General features: G+C 43.0%; 8 protein-coding genes across 8 annotated transcripts; 1 reads left to right on the top strand and 7 right to left on the bottom strand.

Annotated features, from left to right (window-relative positions):
- Nucleotides 1-117: 117 nt before the first annotated feature.
- EAE97_001750 (uncharacterized protein) lies at nt 118-956 on the bottom strand (the record flags this gene model as incomplete). The annotated part of the gene is made up of 4 exons (XM_038872261.1): nt 118-147; nt 208-294; nt 375-770; nt 945-956. The coding sequence occupies 4 exons, from the start codon at nt 954-956 to the stop codon at nt 118-120; spliced, it is 525 nt and encodes a 174-aa protein (XP_038736819.1).
- A 271-nt stretch (nt 957-1,227) lies between these two features.
- On the bottom strand, nt 1,228-2,283 carry EAE97_001749 (uncharacterized protein; the record flags this gene model as incomplete). Its single annotated transcript, XM_038872260.1, has 3 exons — nt 1,228-1,775; nt 1,833-1,891; nt 2,038-2,283. The coding sequence occupies 3 exons, from the start codon at nt 2,281-2,283 to the stop codon at nt 1,442-1,444; spliced, it is 639 nt and encodes a 212-aa protein (XP_038736818.1). The 3' UTR covers nt 1,228-1,441.
- A 710-nt stretch (nt 2,284-2,993) lies between these two features.
- On the bottom strand, nt 2,994-3,492 carry EAE97_001748 (uncharacterized protein; the record flags this gene model as incomplete). Its single annotated transcript, XM_038872259.1, has 2 exons — nt 2,994-3,305; nt 3,367-3,492. 2 exons carry the CDS (start codon nt 3,490-3,492, stop codon nt 2,994-2,996), a joined length of 438 nt encoding a protein of 145 aa, XP_038736817.1.
- Nucleotides 3,493-7,898: 4,406 nt separating this feature from the next.
- EAE97_001747 (uncharacterized protein) lies at nt 7,899-10,160 on the bottom strand (the record flags this gene model as incomplete). Its single annotated transcript, XM_038872258.1, has 6 exons — nt 7,899-8,142; nt 8,201-9,111; nt 9,166-9,232; nt 9,286-9,802; nt 9,855-9,977; nt 10,151-10,160. The coding sequence occupies 6 exons, from the start codon at nt 10,158-10,160 to the stop codon at nt 7,899-7,901; spliced, it is 1,872 nt and encodes a 623-aa protein (XP_038736816.1).
- Nucleotides 10,161-11,036: 876 nt separating this feature from the next.
- EAE97_001746 (uncharacterized protein) lies at nt 11,037-11,795 on the bottom strand (the record flags this gene model as incomplete). The annotated part of the gene is made up of 3 exons (XM_038872257.1): nt 11,037-11,093; nt 11,152-11,572; nt 11,602-11,795. The coding sequence occupies 3 exons, from the start codon at nt 11,793-11,795 to the stop codon at nt 11,037-11,039; spliced, it is 672 nt and encodes a 223-aa protein (XP_038736815.1).
- A 588-nt stretch (nt 11,796-12,383) lies between these two features.
- Nucleotides 12,384-13,007, bottom strand: EAE97_001745 (uncharacterized protein; the record flags this gene model as incomplete). The annotated part of the gene is made up of 2 exons (XM_038872256.1): nt 12,384-12,771; nt 12,832-13,007. The coding sequence occupies 2 exons, from the start codon at nt 13,005-13,007 to the stop codon at nt 12,384-12,386; spliced, it is 564 nt and encodes a 187-aa protein (XP_038736814.1).
- A 1,192-nt stretch (nt 13,008-14,199) lies between these two features.
- Nucleotides 14,200-16,221, top strand: EAE97_001744 (uncharacterized protein; the record flags this gene model as incomplete). Its single annotated transcript, XM_038872255.1, has 2 exons — nt 14,200-14,473; nt 14,528-16,221. 2 exons carry the CDS (start codon nt 14,200-14,202, stop codon nt 16,219-16,221), a joined length of 1,968 nt encoding a protein of 655 aa, XP_038736813.1.
- Nucleotides 16,222-18,279: 2,058 nt separating this feature from the next.
- EAE97_001743 (uncharacterized protein) lies at nt 18,280-21,263 on the bottom strand (the record flags this gene model as incomplete). Its single annotated transcript, XM_038872254.1, has 3 exons — nt 18,280-20,038; nt 20,087-20,994; nt 21,132-21,263. 3 exons carry the CDS (start codon nt 21,261-21,263, stop codon nt 18,280-18,282), a joined length of 2,799 nt encoding a protein of 932 aa, XP_038736812.1.
- Between the last annotated feature and the right edge of the window lie 500 nt (nt 21,264-21,763).

Raw genomic sequence — 21,763 nt, 5'->3', positions numbered from 1 at the left:
TGATTGGCCAACTTGGCACTTAAACGATTAACCACCATGATCTTGCTTCTTCAATCACCGGTCCCTATCTACAATAGTGCGGGTAACAAAGAAAACGGAAAGTCGAATCTGTTCCATCTAAAGCATAGAAAGATCGCCGAATTTCTCCTGTAAACATATTAGCAGCCGTATCATTCAAGAAACAGAACTATGCAACTTCAAACGTACCTTGTAACCTGGAACACCCCAGCGACCCTTGGAAACGAGTTGAGCAGTCTTCTCATCAATGTCTGGGCGAGCAGCAGCAACTTCATCCTATAGACACACATCACACATTAGCCAATCCCATTTCTTTCCTTTGACTTTCCAAATCCTTTCCTAGAGTTGATACATACCACAGTCAAATCCTCAAATGGCCTAGCCTCTTCGATGTTCTTCAATGTCTTCTCCAAATCCTTCAACTCCAAGTCAACTCTACCCTTGGTCTCCTCTGCATTCTTGATAGCTTGGGCTTCGAAAGTCTCGATTGCCTTGATTTGTCTGGCTACATCATATGTGGCTGGCTTGAATGTAGAGAAGTGCTTCTCAATTTCGTCGACAACGGCGGTGTTCTTGAGAATCGACTTGTAGTGTGCGAAGTCTACTTTGGTTGGTTGCTCAGAGAGAGCTTGAACGCGGCGACGGGCATCTTCGTTGCGCTTCTTGAAGGCTTGGAGGGAGGTCGCGGTGGCTCCCTTGAGTCCGAGGGATTGGGAAACTTTGGCCCAGTCGAGTTTGAGGGCTGCGCTGCGCTGGGAAGGTAGAATGGTTAGTGATAATCCAGACTTATTAAGGGCGAGGGGTGGGAAGTCGGGGCAGAAGTCTTCGGAATTCTTCGGAGGGGTGCAAAGTCTGCACGACAGCGAGTTCTGGGGGATAAAGTTCTGCTGACGGCAGTTTGAGTTCAATTAGGAAAATTAACTTACTCCGGCTGCCATTGTGAAGGTGTTAATATGATTAGGGAGTGGAGAACTGAGATGTGTTGAATTCGTCGTCAAAAAGCTGCAAGTCTCGGTTCGAGCTAGAAAATACAATATCACGTGATACTACCACAACATTCAGCCTGGTGAAAGATCTCTTAATTTATCAGTATTAAACAGAATCTCGTTTTTGTTTTTGTTTTTCATTTTAATTGTTATTTTCCTGAACTTGTATATGTATCAGACGTTTGTTTAGGTGGAAAATTTTTTGAAAAGATTTCACATTGTCGCAACATCACAACATCACATTTCAAATTGGTGAGTATAAGTAGAAATCTATGTATATGAAGGTGACATGGCTTAAATTGGAGTTTTACTATTTAGCACTCCCAAACTCATTCGGGACGTGTGTGACTGTATGCCCACGTAATACCGTTGCCACGCATTCATAGAAGTCGATCCTGAACAGCAATACACAAAGATCCAGCTAAGCAAGCTTAGACCTATATGCTTAGAGCCATAATGGAATTGACTATATCGTTGTCATTCTCCTTCAATGCCTTTACAGCCTTGTTGCGCGAAACACTGGCTTGAGTCATGACTAATTCAATATCCTTGTCCTCGAGTCCAGTGGCATCGACCTCCTCTGTGTCATCTTCTTCCTCTTCCTTCTTCTCCTCGGTGTCAACAGCCTTGCCCTTTCCGTGATCGTGGGAGTGGTCATGGCCAGAGTGATCGTGACCGGCGTGATCGTGGGATTCTTGAGCAGCCAATTGTGCGGCAGCAGAAGCTTGAGCTTGGGAGTTAAGGTCCTCAATCTTAGCCTCACCGAAAACACTGGAGAAATTGTTAGTCCAAAATGTATTTTTGGAGTGCGGGGTAGAAGTTCCTTACATGTAGGTGTTGCTGGTTGGGGACTTGTAAACCTCTGGCTGGTTGATAACAAAGAGGATCTATAACCCGAGAATTGATCAGCAAGAAGTCTTAAGGTTATCCTCAAATGCTGCCAAAGCTACCCCGCGCTGTGAAGCACCAGCGCTCAGTCGCGAGAGCTTCCTTCACAAATCGCGAGTAAATAATCCAACTAAAAGTTGCTTACGTTCTTTGGTCGTCTCAAAGTGACTCTGGTAATACCAGGGACTCTTGTAAGACCGAGCTTAGCAATTGACTTGCGTGCCTTCTTCTCGTTGCGGGAGAAAGCGACTTGGGAACCTGCTGGGATACCAGCTACCTCCTCTCCCTCTGCCTCAGAGTCAGAGCTGTCGGATCCCTCATCCTCTGCGGTAACTTGTTGCTTGGTTGGCTCCTCGTTATCTGGGAGTTCTTCGATACGTGGGTTCGACATGTTGGGTGGTGGTTATGGCTGTACAAAGGGTTGTTAGAAATTTTGATGATATTGTCGTTGTTTTGGGTTTCCGAAATTTTGTGCGTGCGCTAAAGAAATTGGGGGGCAGTTTCCTTGTACGGCGGAAAACTCCACCACAACAAGGCTGATGAACATTGTGAACATAATGGTATTCACTAACCTGACTTTACAAGAAGACGATGATATTAGATATGGGCTTGGAGAATCAAATAATGAGGTTGTCACCATTGCAATTAATTAGGGTTGTGAGAGTTCGCTAAGTATTAGGTAATCAATGTATCTACTCCATCTGGCTGAAATTGGGCTGGGGCAATTCTGGGGGTACAAATTGTTGAAACGACGTCAGACTGGGTCAAGATGCATTCAATATCATTTATGGTTGTGGAATTATTAGTATCAATATCTGGAATTGTCCGATAAAGCAGTAAAATGGCTCCTAATTCATTGTGCAGGAATAGGTTCCGCATCTCTCATGTCGAGGATATATCAAAGTTCCAGAACCAAAATCACAATCAAAATAACGCCCAGTATTCAGATCTTGGAGAGAATTGGTTTGGAGGTATTTTTGAAGTCCATATGCTCATTACGCCGGTCAAATTGACGTAGGATACAAAGCTCAGTTAAGAGCAAAGGAACCCATCAACCCTTATGTAGTTTTGCTTGCGCTCCCAAATATTCCATTACCAAATCTATGCCGCGGCGATCTTAGCCCTGGCAACCTTGACTTGGAATCCAGCTCTCTTCCTCAATCTCATAACCTTAAATCGCTCGAAATCTGTCAAAGCAGCTCTCTTGGCTTGCTTCTCACGCTTCTGGGCCCATGGGCTTTGTTGCCACAACTTCTCGATACCGGCCTTCTCCCACTCCTTTTGAACAACACCAGTGCGCGAGGCTCTTGGGAGACCCTTGAGGACGAGAGGTGTGAGGACGACATTGGCGAGGGAAATGGCTTGTCTTGGGACAGCTGCGAGTTTGTCGGTTGCTGGGCCATCGATAAGAGCCTGTTTTTTTACATGTTAGTTTTCTTCCTCTTTCCCTCCAATCTTCACCAATTGTACGTACGCGCTTGTGGTCGATGATCTCAACGATCGCGGCAAGCTTGCCATCGTGTGGTCCACCAGTTACGAGGACGACACGGCCGACCTCAACCAGTCTCCAGGAAGATGCTTTGATATCTGCGTCACCCATTGTGAAATCTTCTGAAATGAGTGTATTAGTTGATTGATTTCTAGAAGTTCAATGAATCGAGTAGATAATTAAGGAAAACGTACGGGGCGTCGTTGGCGAGGATTTGTCGATGTTTAGTTGTCGATTACTTTCAAAAAATCCGAAAATCGAAAAAGTGCGGCATAAGATCTAAGCGAAATGGCCCTAGAGATTTACAGATCATGTGATCAGTCGGCCGCATTTTTGGACATGTGGGAAAAGGCTAGAACCAGATGGAATTAGCGTTCTTTTCGGTGGGTTCAAAGCTTTTCAAATGGAACTTCAAAAACTTATAAAAAAATTCTTCTAATCAATCTCTTCATCTTTCTTCCATCTCATAAACAACAACCACAACACAAACACAACAAGTGCTTGAGTATTTTATGGCTTGAATTGAATTATTCTTGCTGCAATATGCCTCTTCTTGAGCAATTTTCTGCACATCTACAGGTATAAGGTCAGTACATCAGCATTTCTTCAGCCTCTTTCTCTACCTAAATGATGAGATAATTTGCGATTGACCTCACTTCGATGGCACCCTCGCCGGGGTCGCTATATCATGCGAGTGGATGAAATTCATTCTTACATATTCTGATTTCCTTTACATTATGATCATTAGTATCTTGGTATCATTTTTGGTCGATCCCTTTGCTAACAGCTCGAAGTATTAGGAAGTGCCTTCATTGATCATCTTACTATGACCAACTTGCTACACATTTCACCCCGCCAACTAACATAGATCACAACAATGATCTCAAATCTTCAACTCACGCGGTATGTTACAGTTCTTCTTCGCACAGCATCCTCCCTATCCTACTATGATTAAGAAAAATGCACTGAAAATACTGAACTCTCCGGAGTCATGAAAATTCAACTTAACCAAGATCTATGAGCACAACAAACTTCCGTTCTTACTACTAGTTGCTTCACTTGTAGAATCTCTTGCTAATTAACTCAAAGCTTAGGAAGAACTCAACAACACACACATGAAGGCCATCGATAGATTGTGCCAAACACCTTTCGAGGTATCATTGGACTATGCCAGGCGGTTTCAACCTTGGCAGGAGTAACAATCTGCCATGGCCATGCAAATGCTCAAGATGTTAAAGGAGGCATCATTAGATAGATTGGTAGCTCAGGGACAATCAAATTATATTTACTACTTTATACCTCTACTTCACATGACTTGACTATCATACAATTCTCTTTGCTTTGCCCTGCTGGTTTTCGGAGGAGATAGTGCGGGAGTTGTTGGAGGCACGTCATGCATCGGGGGTGTTTGACGACGAGACGTATACGGATGCGGTGGGGAGAGTGGATAAGGAGCATGATGGTGTGAACGCAAATGCATGTTCTGTTCTTTTTCCATTCAAGTCAATGATTTTCGTCTACTCCGAATTCCTTGGCATGTCACTTCCCCATAATGCTAGTCAATGTAGGTGTTCCTTTTGCCTGAGTCGGGGCACGTATCGTATCTGTTGCTTATGTGCACAACTCATCTCGTTCGCAACAACAGCGTCGACCTTTTGGTGTTCCCTCGCCTTTTCGCAGGCAGAATCATCGCGCTGTGTACCTGTGACCCATATCATAATTTGTCATCAGGCAGTCCTAGCATTTTATCTCATAAGATACAATCTGAAGATGTTCCAACTCACATCTCTCCTCACATCTATCATCAACTGGGCATCAGATCCGCCAAACAAAGGATCCTCTCTATATAAAATGCCAATCCGAGATTAATCATGATCACAACATAGTAACAAATTCATTGACGTCGCTATATTGAATCTTCCTAACCTGACTTCATACTAACCTCAACGCTTTCTTTGTAGTATTCTCAAAATATCCGCTATCATAACGAGCATCACATGCACCCAATCATTGGTAATCCATTGTGGGAGTACGATTGTATACTAATCAGGCGAAAATCACCCATGGCAAGTTGCGATAGTTCGGTACCACCAAGAAACAAACTGTATTTCTCAGTGCCACTCTTCGTGCTGACATTTTGATGATTACCACGTCGGTGTTGAAGCTGAGCTTTTGTTTGCATACTCTGCCTAGTACTGTGAATGAAAGGGTGGTGTTTGTCAAGTTGAGTGCGATTTTGGATTAAGGTTGTAAAATGACCATCAGATCATATTTCATTGTTAGTTTGTATCAATCAACTACATTTTTTAGTATCAATTATTGTATAAAAATAATATAGTATTAAAGAATAATGTTATCTAAAGTTTAATATTCAAGTATACCCAATAATACAATTATATGATATTTTGATATCAAGCAATTGACATTGTTGGGTCAAATGAAGTTATATTATAGGTTATGACTTGACCGTTGTATCAAGTCCTCAAAGTTCTTGAGGTCCCTTTGAGTGCTGCTGCGTCTTCCAAGTCTCAATTGAAGTAGAAGCTTTTGCGCAGAAGGCACTACTTCGTCTAGGTATACAATGATGATTTCGAAATCGACCTCTCCTGTAAGTGCAAAGTGCTCTCTGGTGAATCTAAGCTTTTTCCCCGCAAGATTTTATAGTTAGCGTTAAGAAGAGCTACATGCCGAAGAGGTCCAAACTAGTGCTAGTAAAAGTATGCGTCTTAAATCAAAGAGCTGACAACTTCTTCTCTCTCAAGTGTAAACTACTGATGATCATTCTTAATTCCATCAACGGATTCAATACTGAGCTCTTTCTTAGTTGCGTTAACTCAAAAGGGCTAACCTCCATCCGTAGAAGTCGTACAAGACAGAGAAGCAAGTTCGTATCATAATGTTGGCCTAAGTCAGATGGCGCTTCATGTTCACTCGTACCCCGTAGAACACTCAATACCAGCAAGCCATTAGAATACCCCCAAACAGCACCTTTCTAGAGCTCAGATGGCTCCAATACACGGTAGTATCCGTCTTTGCAGTCTGCTACATGTGTTTAGTTGGGTTGTTGCTTGAATCTCCGGAAATTGGCTTCATTTCGTTGTGTGCTTTGCATTTCGAGGTATTGTGCCGGTAGCTGTGCCTAGCACCCATCTCTCGACTTCATGTTATCTTTCTGCTCTGATTGCACCGATGATTTTTTTTTTATTGTTATTATAGTCACGGTCATGATGATCCTCATTGTCATTTCCATACTCGTTGTTCTCATGATTATCGTAGCTTTCCAATCATCGTGTTTCTGTAATCATCATATATTCATAATTATTACCATCCTCATGTTTATTCTCATCCTCGCGCCCTGGTTCTCTGTTCCACTTAATCACCCAGTCTTCCTCAATCTTGTTGTCTGGGCTCTGCAATGTGTTATTAGACGAAGTGCTCCCTTCTACATGGTGATAAATTGTCCATCTTAACACCACGCACACTGTCAACACCAAAGTCTGAAATGAAAGTAGCTAGGAATTTCCAGCTATTTGACAACGCTCCTCAACTTCGTGAACTAAATTAAAAGCGCTATTGACTTACCTCATAGCTTTATCAGTGCCTTCATTAGATTAATTGACGTCTCATTCGATCAACAGACGGAGGGACCTTTACCGTGCGAATTTGGTCTATCATAAAAAATGGTGGTGATATTTCGTCTGGTTTAACTTGAACAGCATACCGTCAAGCGGACACTGTAATGCTATTACAGCCTTAGAAGCCCCTATTGTTCTCGCTTCCGAGTTCGAGACCCATCAACCAAGGATGCTGCACGACGATGATACAAAGCTAGTGTACAGCATGACTTAAGAGCCCTTCCTTGAATTCTCTGGCGTCGCGCGTTTCACAATATGATCAGCTCATAACCATGGCTTGTAAGGCTGATAATAATGTCATCATGATGGCTGATCCATTTCACTGCATAGCGTTCCATCATCTTGAGATCCTCTTAGAATTTATATCAGACACCGGGGGATGGGGATTACATATTTGGCCTTGCGATCTTTCTCATGAACATCGGCTGTCATTAACATCCTTTTGACTAAAGGAAACGGCTGAATCCAGTTGCACTAAGTAATATATTTGGTCTCTTCAAATACATATAGATATCATGCACAATAATCCTGAAGTATTCGACGATAGGCAGCCGTTTGAAAGACGAGTAACCCTTCGCAGAAACTAACTGAGCGAATCGCCATATTGGCTCTCGCAGCTCAATTATGAGCTATTGGTACAAAACATATCTTGAAGGTTTCTTGGAAGGGGTAGAGCTTCCAAATTGTGTGGTACGTAGGCTGTGAGTATAGAGAGTGGCACCAGAGGCTAGAAAATATTGTGCGGTTATTTCGAGGACTCACGTCTCAAGTACTGAATACAACTTTATGTCGGGAATTTTACTCGTTTCTCAAGTATACTGGACTATCCGTAAACATCACTCAGATACAACCGCCACCTTTGACTATCCAAGTACCAAGCTTCTACAATCTTGCTTTTCCAAGCTCCAAATCTGCCCAGTGATCTCGATGGAACTCTACATATGTATTGCCTTTACCCTTCTCCTCTATCCACAACAATTTATCGCCCGATTTTACTTTGTCGTGATCAACACCCTGTTCACGAAGCGGTGTTTTATTTTGTTTATTGTTATGGATTGGCACCATTTCCTTGACGATCCGGAGGAATACCGGGACTGCGTATTTAGGTAGATGTTTGCGTGTGTGTCTGTGGTTTGTTAGTTTGGAGTACATAGAACCAAGAAGAAATCCTCGAGACAACTCACTTCAAAAGCCCAGCAAAGTCGAAATTGTTAATACTTGGATCGATGAACACAGCAGCACATCCAGCTCTGCCATCATGAGAAGGTAATTGAACACCATAAACAATAGCCTCCACAACTCCGTCGTACTTCCCTAATACCTCTGCAACTTCTGCTGTGCTAACATTTTCTCCCTTCCAACGAAAGGTATCGCCTAATCGATCAAGGAAAAACCATCGTCCATCATTATCTCGACGCAGAGCATCGCCAGTCCTGTAATAAAGATCTCCTTTCTTGAAGACATTGCTCTCGAACTTCTTACTCGTCGCCTCTGGATTGTTGAAGTAACCCGCGAATGCAGCTGTATTCGGAATCGCAACGATAATCTCTCCACCTTTCTCAAATGGTTCCCGAGTTGCAAATCCAGTTTTAGGGTCTCTTGCAATGGCCCCAGAAACATCGTCTATCTTGACAGGAACATAAAGATCGTTAAATTGCCATCTGGAGATAAGTCCATGATGTCCCACGCAAGTAGCCAGCCAATCTCCACGTGCATGATTGGTGAGTGCAAACACCCCTTCTGTACTGTTGAAAAACTCAACAACTTCAGGGACCCCGAATCGATCTTTGAATTTGTTCCACACATCTGGACGCATACCGTTTCCGTACATGACTCGAACGCAATGATCTTTATCCTGAGGAGAGGGAGGCGCGGCGAGCAGGTAGCGAGCTGTCTCTCCAACATATGTGAACCATGTTGCTTTTGAGTCTCGTATATCTCCCCAGAATTTCGAAGTGCTGAATTTCTTGCCGACGCAATTGGTGATTCCGCTCATCAGGTTTGCTACAGCGGTAATACCACCAGTCCCATGATACAAGGGCATGCAGTTGTACCATCGATCATCGTCCTTTATTGGAGACTTACCCGCTGCTCTCTATGGAAATTATCAGCAATCTTCGCGGTAGACAAAACACGATCTAGACCTTACCCCAACTCCCGCCGCGAAGCCTCTGGCTACCTCGAAGTTACATCCTTTCGGCAACCCTGTAGTTCCGCTTGATGATCGATTAGCCATCGGATTTTTTTATAGCCCGGAAAGAACACTAACCTGGTATACAATAAACCCAAAGGCGAGTTCCCTTTGACTCCCTCCCTATAAATATCTTCCGGTCTTTCAGCCTTTCCACTGCGTATTTCTGATAGCGTAGAGCTATCCATGAATACAATTTTAATCCCCAAATCGCCCTCCAACTCCTCTTTCTCAGCCTCAATCCTCCCTCTCAACTCCGCATCATCATCAACCAAAATGAGTTTGGCTTTTGGAACCTTGACGCAGTGAATTAATGCCTTCCCAGCCAGATTATAGTTGATCATTGCTGGAGCAGCTCCTATCGACCATAATCCCAACCAGGCAAACAAAAAGTCCGGAGAGTTTTGAAGGTAAAATGCTACTAAATCGCCAGGCTTTACGCCCTGGGAGAGATACCATTGACCGTATTGATTCACGAGATCGTAAGATTGTTTCCAAGTGTAACAGCCCTCTCGTGACCAAATACATTCTGTATTTGGATGACGGTGCACGCTTTCCTCGAACAGATAATAAAGACATAATTTTTTGTTTTTCTCTAAGGTGGATTGTTTTAGTAAGAGCAATGTGATTTTGGCAAGGCGTCCTACCAGCTTCGGCGTACCATTTCATGGCTCGTCTCATTTTCAGTTTATCATTCAAATCTTTCAATATCGAATATTTGCCATCGAGATACATTGCTGCAGCAGATGTACCTGCTACAACTGCTGTTGCTATTCATTTTGATCAGTATGCTGTTTGAAGATCAAAAATGAAGCTGTCTAAAGTCGGTGATTGTAATGAGTGCCATTTGTTCTCCAATTCATGTAATGGAGCCGGAAATAGGCTGTGTCTAACCGTGGCTTGACGGAGTAGAATGCGGGGTTTAGTGATAGGATGTACTTACCGAGCGCCATAATGATTGAAATCAAACGCTGTTACTATACAAACAAATTGGTATTTAGGGATATCAAGAACTGCAAAAGGCTACAACAATCAGTGAAGTGTCAATGAAAAGGACAAATCTTGGAAAAAATGGAAGAATGTTGAACAGAATCCCCCAACAAGTTACAATGGTGAGTGCCTTTCGTCGGTAAAGCTACCTAGGTATTTGTCGATCACCGAGGCAGGCTACCCCGGATTTCTGACCCAGGATTGAATCTTGATTGGTTGGACTTGAGGCATAACTACGGACGAAACCTTTGCCGTCGCTCCTATCCGCCCCACCTCCGCTCTTTGATACTTCCGACCCACACGATACCTTCCAAAGCGGGTAGACTCCTTGTTTGTCGAAACTAAACGTAGAGTTGGAAGTAACCTGCTTGACGCGTGTGCTACGAGATAGGCTTGTGAGTGGTTTGAACGCCACATTGGTTGTCAGTTACTTTGGCAAACGACCGAATGTCCAAATTCGGACGATACTCGGGGTTCGGAGGCTTGAGTGCTTGAAGAGAGGTGGGCTTGGTTAAGACATCTGGATTCATTCGCGCAATCATTGTTACTTTTGGTAGTTGTGCACGGACCCACTTTAGAGGAAACGACAGCAATGAAGGGGCAATCATCATTCCTTGGTCAAGAGTACTAGATATTGAATTGAAACTCGCAATTCAAGACTATCTTCGAATTAAAATACATCGGTTATTCGTCGTCTTCACTCGCGTAAACATCAGTGTACATGGCATTCTCTTGTGGATTTTCAGAAAATATCGTTTGAGGTTATATTTGGACAGTGTAAGAGTATTCATCATCTTCATTGGTACCCATCATTCGCAACTCGCCAATCAATTTCGAAATCAAAATTTTCTGCCTCCATTCTTTGAAATATCCTTCCGCGGCTTTGGATTTCGACGCTACTTATCTGTCAGATATTTACTCGAAGTAGAAGGGATTACGTTGAAATTTGCTTACATTTTCCTGACTTGAATGTCCTTGGTTTGGATGATTAGATGTTGACCAATGGTTTGTAAATGTACCTTGCGCATGCTCTGGACTTTCCGGTGGATAATTTGTTTGCTGATCTGTTGAGGACGAAACTACTACTAGGTCCGGCGGGTCAGGTGACAGGGAAGAACGATCATATGTCCCTAAGGGTGGGACTCCATTATTATCTGGATATATCAGATTCGAAGCTTGATTGTGCCAGACACCCCTTTGCTGTCGAGGCGACAGATTAGATTGAAATCCACCTCGAAACTCCGTCTGCGTTGCGGTTTGGTGAGCAGAATGAGGGTTCTGGTGTGATCCAATCTGAAGCTGGTTACTGTTCGAGTTTGGGGTTTCTTTAGGCCCCCCAGGATCCGGATTCGGGCCTGAAGCTTGTATCTGCGAACTAGAGTTTTATGTTGCGAATTCCAGTACCGGCCAAAAGGTCGATGATCCGGACACTTTCCTGCTTTTTCTCCAAGGATAGCGCGAGCTAGTTTCTTGCAATGCTGTCTCGTAAGTGCGAACTGAGAGCAAATATATCCATAGGCAGGATTCTTCTCAGTGGTCTTCCATCTCGAGCAGTCGACAGGGCAATCAGTGAATGCGTCCTTGAACTCCCAACACATCTTTCAAGGAATAGAGATTTCTGTTTGGTGATTCTCACAATTATGATCTTGTGCTAAGCCGTTCTATATCATCTAATTCGTGATAAAAGACGGTGTTATGAAAGAGACACTGCTTTGAATACCGCATCGTCTGAAGAACCAGCACCTTCCAGTGCCGTCTTATATTAGAGGAAAAATATCCGAATTCCACATCCTAGCCAAAAGAAGTGTCCTTAGCTATATATTTCACGTTTTGCAGACATGTAGCTTTGGCTTTAAGTTGTACATGGGTCGTTATATACAATTTATGGTGGAATCACTAGAAGTCTTTACAGCATCAATTTAAAATCCCGTTCTCGATTTTTCAAAACTCAAAACTTAATACTGACCTGTCAGTTATGATTAACTTTTTTTGACCATCGCTGAGCAAAGTTCACATGTTTTGAATTCACCCACTCAAGCATGTTTTTCTTGCAGGACCTGTAAGGTCAGCTGTGTAGGATTGATCATCAAATCAACTACTTTCCTCAACTATGTATCCCATAATCTTCACTGAAGTGTCTTTGACCTATGTACCTGGCCAGTGGCTTGGTTATGGCTAAAAATTGACTAATCCTCTAGTACTGCATCTGCTTTGGGATCCATTTGTTTGCCTGCTTGGACCCTGGACCGTGTGAGCTGCGTGAGATCCACTGGTTCGTCCCCCATTATCATCATTGTGTCAGTCGGAACTTCCTGGATTCTATCTGGTTTGATTGGACGAGAGTCTGCCTGCACGGCGTCTACCCCTTCCAATTCCACCTCTTCCAACTCCACGCCTTTCAGTTCCTCCCCTACGACCAGGGCCTCTGCGTTCTGCACCCCCAAAACCTCCACTTCCACATGCACAGCCTCCACCCCATCCATCTCCACAATTAAATCCTTCACTTCCAACCTCAGTGTCACTTGATCCAGAATCTTCATCCAGATTGCCTGGGCTACTGACGGAACAGGTCCTCTGGTAACTACTAACCAATTAATCGAACCGTCCTTGAAAACCTCATCGCATATATCTTACCTCCGAAACCTGCAGTTTGGACAAGGACACTCGGCCAACGATTGTACGTAGATGAACTGGTGGGAAGACACTCCACAAGGATGCATTATAGTGCCGTAATTGCAAGGAGACTCGCAGCGATACTCACGATAGCCATCAGGGCAGGATGCCCAAATATTTCCTAAGTAATAGCACATTGTGTTTTTGAGATGGTTCTGAACACACAAGAGGAAGATCTCTCAAAGAGTTGAGAGATTGCTGAGTTATGTAATATGGCTGGAGAAAGGTTGTGTCTGGGGTAAAGGAAGTGTACTCTGAAGTGTTTTTTTTCAATTGAAGATAAGTCGTTTCTCCTAGAACTCTTTGTGAAGTATCAAAGCTCAGTAACTATACCATGAAGGATTTGCAATGATCATCTTTGTTGCTAGGCGGTTTCGTGAGCTTTGCTTTCGTTTAACTCAAGCAATAGAAAGGAGTATCTCCCTAGACAGCAAAGAATCAGGGTTTTAATTTGCTTCGAAACCCCTACTGTTCAAGACTTCTTTTGATGGTTTTATGGAGAAAGATTTTGTGCCATAATCGTCACCCAGCTCAGCTGAAACAAGCGTCTGTTGAATTGTAATACTGTTTTACACAGACATAACTTACTAATCCTCGTGTTGGGGTGTCATAGTTGTGGCTATGCAAATGAATTAAATGAAAGCAACATGACAGTTCCATGTATATTCAATTAGAGTTGTGCTTTCATCAACAGCTCAATAATGAATACATCAAGAGATCGCTCTCACACAGCCTCAACATACACGATGTCAATAATCTTGCAATTCACGGAGATAAGTAAAATGTTTAGCAAAGCCAGTGACACAGCACACATTCGCAATCAAAATCATGATTCTTGGACGCAGTATTTTGCGACCTTTGGTAATACTAGTAGCCGTTGTGTTACTCAAAGTCCACAAGTAATTCGACAAATGCCTCTGCTGGTATTGGTTCAACAGTAGCACAAAAATCCTGCATCCTTTGTGTAAAAATTCAAAAAATCATGCGACTGTCTAGTAAGATCGTGTGGGAACACAGCGAGCCTACTGAATTGAAAATAGGCCTTATTTTTGCTGCGATGAACATCAAAATCTTTTTAGTAATTTTCCAACTCGATGAATTAAGCCGATTTTTGTCAGCTCGTCTCGAAATTATTTCAAAGTTGCTGCACTTATGCCGTGGTTACGAGAATGTTCGATCTGTTCTGACCTCAATCCATACTCAAAAAATACAAGAACGAAATGGCGCCTTGATTTTGATGTGGATGCTACAGAAGTCCAGCATCTCAAAGTTGATTCTTTCCAACTAGCTGCTGGAGTCAAACTATCTTGTATAAATTGTTCTATAATCATGGAAGGCCTGAATACCATGAGCAGAAACTTGACATTCTTCGACTCCTCCAAGCCATTCGAGATGGATATATACAAACGCCACAAATATCCACTACGAGTAGAAGTAACGCCCTTTGAGCAAGATGAAACAGATTCAAATGGCGGGAAGCCCGGTATTCTCAGATCATTATCTAGTTGGAGCGATTTGAAGCGGCTCGTGAAACGGAAGAATCCTCAACGACCCAAAGTTCGATATCAGAAACCTTTTCAATTCGAGTACCATATGCTACCAGGTCAGTAATAGCAAGATACGAAGATCTAGTTTCATGTATATTAAATAGATTAAGGTCAAACGCTTGTTCAAAGCTCGAATGCAAGGCTAGGTCGATTTAACATAGCCGAAGGAGTACATCCTGAGATAACAGTTGAAAGTTGCGCAGTCATCATTCAAAGATGGGTCAAAGATTGCTCCGACAACCATCATTTTTGTTCTTCGCACTTTAATGAATTGCCATTCGTACCGACTCGATTATTAGATCTAAGTGGTGCACAGGGTGAATTGATCCGACTAGTTGAGACCAGGGGGTTTGTTGACGCTACCGAGCCATACGCAACTCTAAGCCATCGTTGGGGTGATGCTCACTTCATCCAGACAAATCAGCAAACTCTTCAGAAGCATAAGATTAGTATCGAAATCTGCGATCTACCGAGGACATTTGTGGATGCTGTCACAATACTGCGAACACTTCGCATTCAATACTTGTGGATTGATAGTCTATGTATTATTCAACATGATGATGTGGATTGGAAAGATCAAGCGGCCCAGATGGCCAAGATCTACTCTCGAGGTTGTTTGAACATTGCTGCAACAGCAGCAGAAGACAGCACAGAAGGTTGTCTCAATACTCGGAGCTTGAAACACGGTCAAATTTCGGATCCTAGATCGTTCCCCATTGATATCCATCATTATTCTCATGAAAGGCTAGTCTATGTCCGACCTTCATTTTATACATTACATCAGCGTTTCAATATCCGCATGAGGAATCGACACACTGATCCTGCCGACCATGAAATTACCTCTCTCATGTCAAGAGCATGGGTATTTCAGGAACGACAGTTAGCGCCACGTACCATTCATTTCCATCCATCGGAGCTAATCATGGAATGCAAAACGGGTCTTCGCTGCGAATGTACTGGCCTTGAGAAGTTATATGAGACCTCTAGATCAAAACTGCCTGGCATCCATTCGTTGGATAATCGTCAAATACTTGACAGGTGGCTTGGTTTAGTAAATGAATATTCGAAACTACTCATCACATACGATAAAGACAGATTGGTAGCTCTTACTGGAATAGCAAAAACCTTCCAAGATCGTCTTGATTCCCATTACCTTGCTGGAATATGGCTCAGAGATCTCGCTAGAGGTCTTCTTTGGAATACAGCAAAACCATTACGTTTCGAAAAAGGGTATAATGAGAATGTATATCGACTTGCGTCGGAATTAAAATTTGCTCCTAGCTGGTCCTGGGCATCTCTTGTATCGGATGGAAAAAACGCTCCAATTAATTACTTGGTACGTTATGAAGATACCTTGAAGGCGCATAAGCATTTCGCGTACATTCATACTAATATACCGAGGATGGTTGTAGATTCTCTGAAGAACAAAGAACCTGGATATCTAATTGTCCGAGGTCTAACCATCACTGCAAGATTATCTCATGGCTACCATCAGAATGATCATACCGTGAATGATGCTACGCTAGAATTCTTGAGAGGTCGTCAGAAATTTCACATTGGCTTTGCCATGGATCATAGTTTTTCTCATTCTATAGTCAGAGATGGTGAAGATGTTTATTGCTTACTGGTTGGAACTTCAAACAAGGGTAGCAATAGTCTTGGAAGGCGAGCTGACTGGCTTCAATTTCTTGTCTGTAAACTTTACCAGAGCTCTGGCGTTTATGAGCGTGTTGGAATATATCGATGCACATCAAGTAGAAAAGCACTCAAAGGATTCCAAGAAAGAGTCATGAAATTGATTTAGGTTCATTTGTTCAAATATAACTTATCTTTTGTAACAAACATCATGAATTCCTTGAGAACCATAGTTAAAAATATGTTATTTTGATGAGAAGTGTCACTTTGAATGTTAAGAATGTAGATATATCCACGGATATATCTCCATGAGGCGATTATATAACAAGACGAATCACTCACAAGCCGTGATTTCTTGGAATCTCGGATATTTGAAGGCCAAAAAATGAATATGCAGTGGATAACTTTAAGCCAGTGTTCGGTAATTATAAGTTTTTAATGTCAATGCAAAAAGAATTGTGACACAAGGACTGGAAGGAAATAGCGAGCTCATGGCAGGAGATAGGTACGGTTGAAGTAGTCAATATACTTTGTAGCTACTTATGGCATTGGCATTTTGAGTGTAGCAACATTAAAACAATACCCAAATCAAAATATCAAGTCTGGGTGTCAGCACTTGCTATGTATATTTCAATTCATAATACCTTCCGCACCAGACATTGATATGATTATTTTAGCGAAGTCAAAATACTAAATTAAACTGAATTACACATATCAATGTGAAAGATCAACCATGTACTTTGGAAGTGATCTCCAAGGAATTATAACGGACAGAAACAACGGATAAGAATGGCCATCTAGGTGCTGAGCAGATGTGCAGTTCCAGGGTTAAAGAAACATCACTTTCGAACAATGAAGAATGTTTGAGCTGCATTAGAAAGCTCACACCTGAAGTAAGAATCAAAACTGCCGTCAAAAGTTGAAAGCAATTCATGCAAACATACTTTTCTACTTCTCTTTTAGACTGTTAATGGCATATTTTCAATCAAATTCACCAGTATATAGACTCTCTATTTCATTGATCGCACTTCACTCTTTGTAGTTCAGATAATATATATCCTACTAAAAGCTTTAGTCAACTATGGCATCGACACTGAACTCTTCAAGACTTCCTCATTCTGGTAGCAGAGTTCTGATCTGAGCCCGCTTATCAAGTACAGTAAAATCATATCGTACCTATGTGCACGGCCTGGACTCTGATATACATTTGCACTTGCCGCGTTTACCGAGATGAAAGTTGCCCTGCACGCAGAGTCTATAGCCGTGTGTTTCATATCAGGCCTACCAGCTTTTCTTCCAACCCCAAACCAAAGCAGGAAATGATGACAACAAGGTGCCCGACGTGTGTCGCGGCTTCAATGTTTGTACAACTTCTCACAATGCTTCGTAGCTTGAATTGAGTTCAAGATCCCAACTAACTAAAGCAGGCCAAATCCCAATGCAATCTGAAGAATACTGCCAAAAGGTTCACAGTTGTGATTACAGCGATAGGCATATTGCGATTATTGGCTACTAAGTTTTGAAGGCGGTGATGAAACAAGAAGAGGGAAGAATCAAGAAGCGGTGAAAGATTAGAGGAGGTTCTAAGGTGTGATATGCTTCCAGACACGATATCCTATCTAGACCTAGGAAAAGTTTACCTCCTATGCAACTAGTGCCAAATGAGGTGAGTCTTGGCTTCTTCTGATTCTTTCGTGCATATAGTGTAGCGATTGCTCCTCGGTTCGAACACCATTAGGGATCGTTTGATCATGCTCGAAAATTGCTCTGATTTTTTGGATGGTCGTGTTGAGATGGGTGATTGAATGATGATTGTTTATTTGAGATTGGGATATTGGTGGTTTGTTTTTGTGTGGAGGGGGGATAATAAGAGGTGATTGTTTGCTTGAGATTGGAACTTTGAATGCTTGTTGTCTATATCGAAGTAGGACTTTGTGAGCTTATTGTTCGTATTGAAAAAGGGCAATGATCAAAATTCCAAGGCAATTTCGATTAGGTACTTACCTAGAGTTATGCCAATATGTTATGATTATCAAAGCTAGAAAATCAAATCGGGTCAAGTCAAAAAATAACCAAATAACAAGAGACTTCTTTTCATTGTCCTATATAAATATACACTCTATCTCTGTATCCAAGTATTTATCTCAAATTATATACAAAATGCCCGCCAAAATTACACCAAACCACATCATCCCCATAGGTATCAAAGAATCTCAGACTCAAAAATCTAAACCACCAACAACCAACCCATGACCCCTATAGCAGCCATGATACTCCCCCGAACACTGACCTTTGAGACTCCAGAGTCCAAATAAGGATAAGCAGTGACAGCACTAGCATCGCTTGTACCAGTCGCGCTATAGGCGCTTGGCATGGCGAATGTGAAAGTTTCGGTACTTCCAAGTGTGGAGGTGTCGATAAGGATACCAGTTCCGGTTATCGATACGCTACTTGAGGTAATGGTTTGAGTAGAGCTAGCGTTGGCGGATGCGGATGTGGGTTTTGTGATGAAAGAGGTGGTTGCGTAGGTTGGGGTAAAGATTATTGGGCTGGTGGTTCCAGCTTGGGCGACTACACTGGATGATTGAGGGGTACTAATACCTTCGGCGGATGTGGCGGCTGGAGCAGGGGCAGGGGCAGATTGCATGGGGACCACGGTTGCGATAGAGAGGACGACCGAGGCGTCACTTGGAATTGGAGTGTTGGTTACTGATGTGGTGGATGGTTGCGTGGAAGTGGCGGCGCTGGAGCTTACAGCCTTGACTGGAGTTTCTGGGCAAGCTGTTTCACCGGAAAGAAGAGCTCCGGAAGCGACACATGCGGCAGAAGATACACTAGTAGTCTCTCCAGAGAGTGACACACTAGAAGCGGCCGGAGATATAGCTGGAGTAGGGATAATGACCGAAGAAACAATGCTAGTAACCTCTCCTGAGAGTGCACTAGTGGAGGCAGCGGGTGTTTCTGGGCAAGCTGTTTGGCCAGATAAAAGAGCACCGCCAGAGGGTACGCATGCTGGGGCAGATACGCTGGTGGTCTCACCGGAGCTAGCTCCAGCTGAAGTAGTTGGTACAGAACTATCACTCTCAGCAGATGCTGGAACACTTGGGCTTGAACCGACAGGGACGATAGTGCTGGTTCCCTCGGTAGTGACAGTGCTCCAAGCATATGCGGCGCCAGATACTTGAGTTGTGTAAGCTTCTGGAATGACGGTAGCTGTTTGGAGAACAACAACAGCACTGCTGGTGTTTCCTACAACCGGACTGCTAACGGCAACAGAAGTCGAATTAATAAGACTACTGGCCACGGAGATCTCGGTAGATGAAGGCTGAGCAGCTGGAACAGTTGTTTGTGCAATTCCGCTAGTTGCTACAATAATATCAGAGGAAACTTCACCTGGAAGTGTAACTGTGCTGTAGATTGTAGCGGCAGATTTAACACTTGTGAAAGTACTTTGAATAGTTGTGGTCGAATCGATGTTTGCGCTGGATGGTGAAGGGGTGGCTTCTCCATCGGCAGCAGTGATTGGGCAAATAGTAGTCGAAAGAATAAGAGTTTCGGTTACAACAGATCCAAGCTCGTCAGTGCGTGTGTTTGTTCCGTAAATGGTAGAGGTAGTGTGGGGGTATGGAACTGAAGTAGTGGTAAGAATGCCGGCGACTGAGGATTGCTCAATAGAAGATGTTGAAGGTAACATGGTAGCAGTGGAGGATTCTTGAACAGGAGATACTGAGGCAATAATACTGGCTGTGGAAGATGCCTCTACAGGAGATGCCGGGCAAGCGGTTTGACCAGAAAGGAGGGCACCTGTGGAGACACATGCTGCAGAGGATAATGAACTAGAGGCGACAACGGAGACGATCGATGCGGCTTCGGATGTGGCGACACCCAAAAGAGATTCGGCTCGAGCAGTCAAGCTAATTACTGGGCTAGCAGTAGTTGAGATTTTGGTCGAAGAAGCAACGATAGCGGCTGATGTAGATGAAGCACTATTCATAATTAGTCTATACTACTTCTACAGATTTTTGAATACTTACGCAGCAGCGCTAGTAGCGGCCAGGGTATCATTTTGGTAAACCTTAACACTGTTGATGAGCCAGTAGGCTTCCTTGTATGCTTCTGGGTTTGCTCCGACATAACTATCACAAGTAGGATATTTTTCTGCATCATAACAAGTTGTCTCTTGCCAGAATCCAGTCTGTCCAGCATATCCTCCACAAAATGTTGTGTCAAAAATAATCTTGTGGTTGGCAAATAATCCATCAATGTTGCAAACTCCTCCTTCGGTAGTAAAGGCAGGAAGATCCCAGGTGAATGGATCTGGTGTACCAGCAGTTATATCGGCTGGAATTGCATCGGGTCCAAAGTTCCACATTCTGATAACATCACTAGTCCATTGCATAGCATATACACCACCCCCGTTGTTGTTGAATGTCGTTCCGTATGAATTCGGGTCGGAGTTAGTACCAGAGCATGCAGAGGTAGCATCTTGGGCTCCGAATATGCTTGACGCAGCAGAATCATCACAATTATATGTTGTGACGTTATCTTTTAGTTGAGTTGAATACTGGTTACCGGAAATATAGCATCCTTCTTCGGTACGAAGCGTTTGCAGGCTGACAGTCTTCTCGTTGATATTTTCAAGAATATCTATCTCTCCGTATCGTGGGTAATTAGTGGTATTGACGGTCCGGAACGCTGGCCAGGTACCACAAATACTAGCCGGCATATGCGCAAGGTCGGCAATAATCAAGCCATGAGTATAGGTCTCTTTACTTTGTATCCTAACACTGGGCCGGCCAGTGGTGACCACATTAACATAGTCGACACCCATATAAGCTTGTCCATTCTCGACCTTTGTCAAGGCTACACCAAGCTCGCTGTTTGAATTTCCGGCTACTTCTTTAGAGGTATATGAAACGAATCCGGTTGTTGGGTCGGCTCCCTATGGTCAATATATCAGACAAATTTGTTTCCCAATAGCTCCATTTCAACATGGATGATTCGTCCGATAACAAGCCGTTCCATTTGTTGCCCCGTCTCTTTACTTCCATCTAATTATCAAAAGAATACTGTACTTACCGTATAAAAATCGAACATATCAAAAAAATTGGTTCCTGCATAATCATCGACTAACGTATACTTATTCGTCGCGGAAACTTCACCAATGAAAGCAAGCGCCAAAGTGGCAGTGGAAACGATTCGCTGAATCATGATTAAGAAATTGAATGAAGAAGATAAATAATGAGTGACTAGACGTAACAACGTCGAGGAATGAAAAGAAGATGATTGACTTTCTCTCAGAAAGAATGATGAGAGTATGTCTTGAGCAATAAATGAGAAAAGAATGTATTGTTGTGGGCGACAACAACCTTTTGAACAAGGTACTACGAGTTCCTTTTTCGCAAAGCCACAACCTATCCAGTACCAACTTTGATAACTGAGGGGCTTAAAAAGACATTTCGAGACGTTGAAGCCATTTTCCTTATATGAGGGCCTGTTCTAAAGTGGAGGTCAATAGCATCTAAACCCGATATGATACGATGAAACAAACCAAAATGACTGGGGTTGAAGATTCGAGATCACTTTATCTAAGATTCTAAGGACGGATCAAGGATAGAGTCCCTCTCTCTGAGCATATCTGGACATAACGCCGGGTGTTCTGGATGAATTGGTTACGTGGAGATGAAAATTGTTGTGAATATATTAGAACT

Source organism: Botrytis byssoidea, assembly GCF_014898295.1.
Source record: "Botrytis byssoidea strain MUCL 94 chromosome Unknown BBYS_003, whole genome shotgun sequence".
Taxonomy (NCBI): Eukaryota; Fungi; Ascomycota; class Leotiomycetes; order Helotiales; family Sclerotiniaceae; genus Botrytis; species Botrytis byssoidea.
This window is presented reverse-complemented; position numbering and strand designations above follow the sequence as displayed.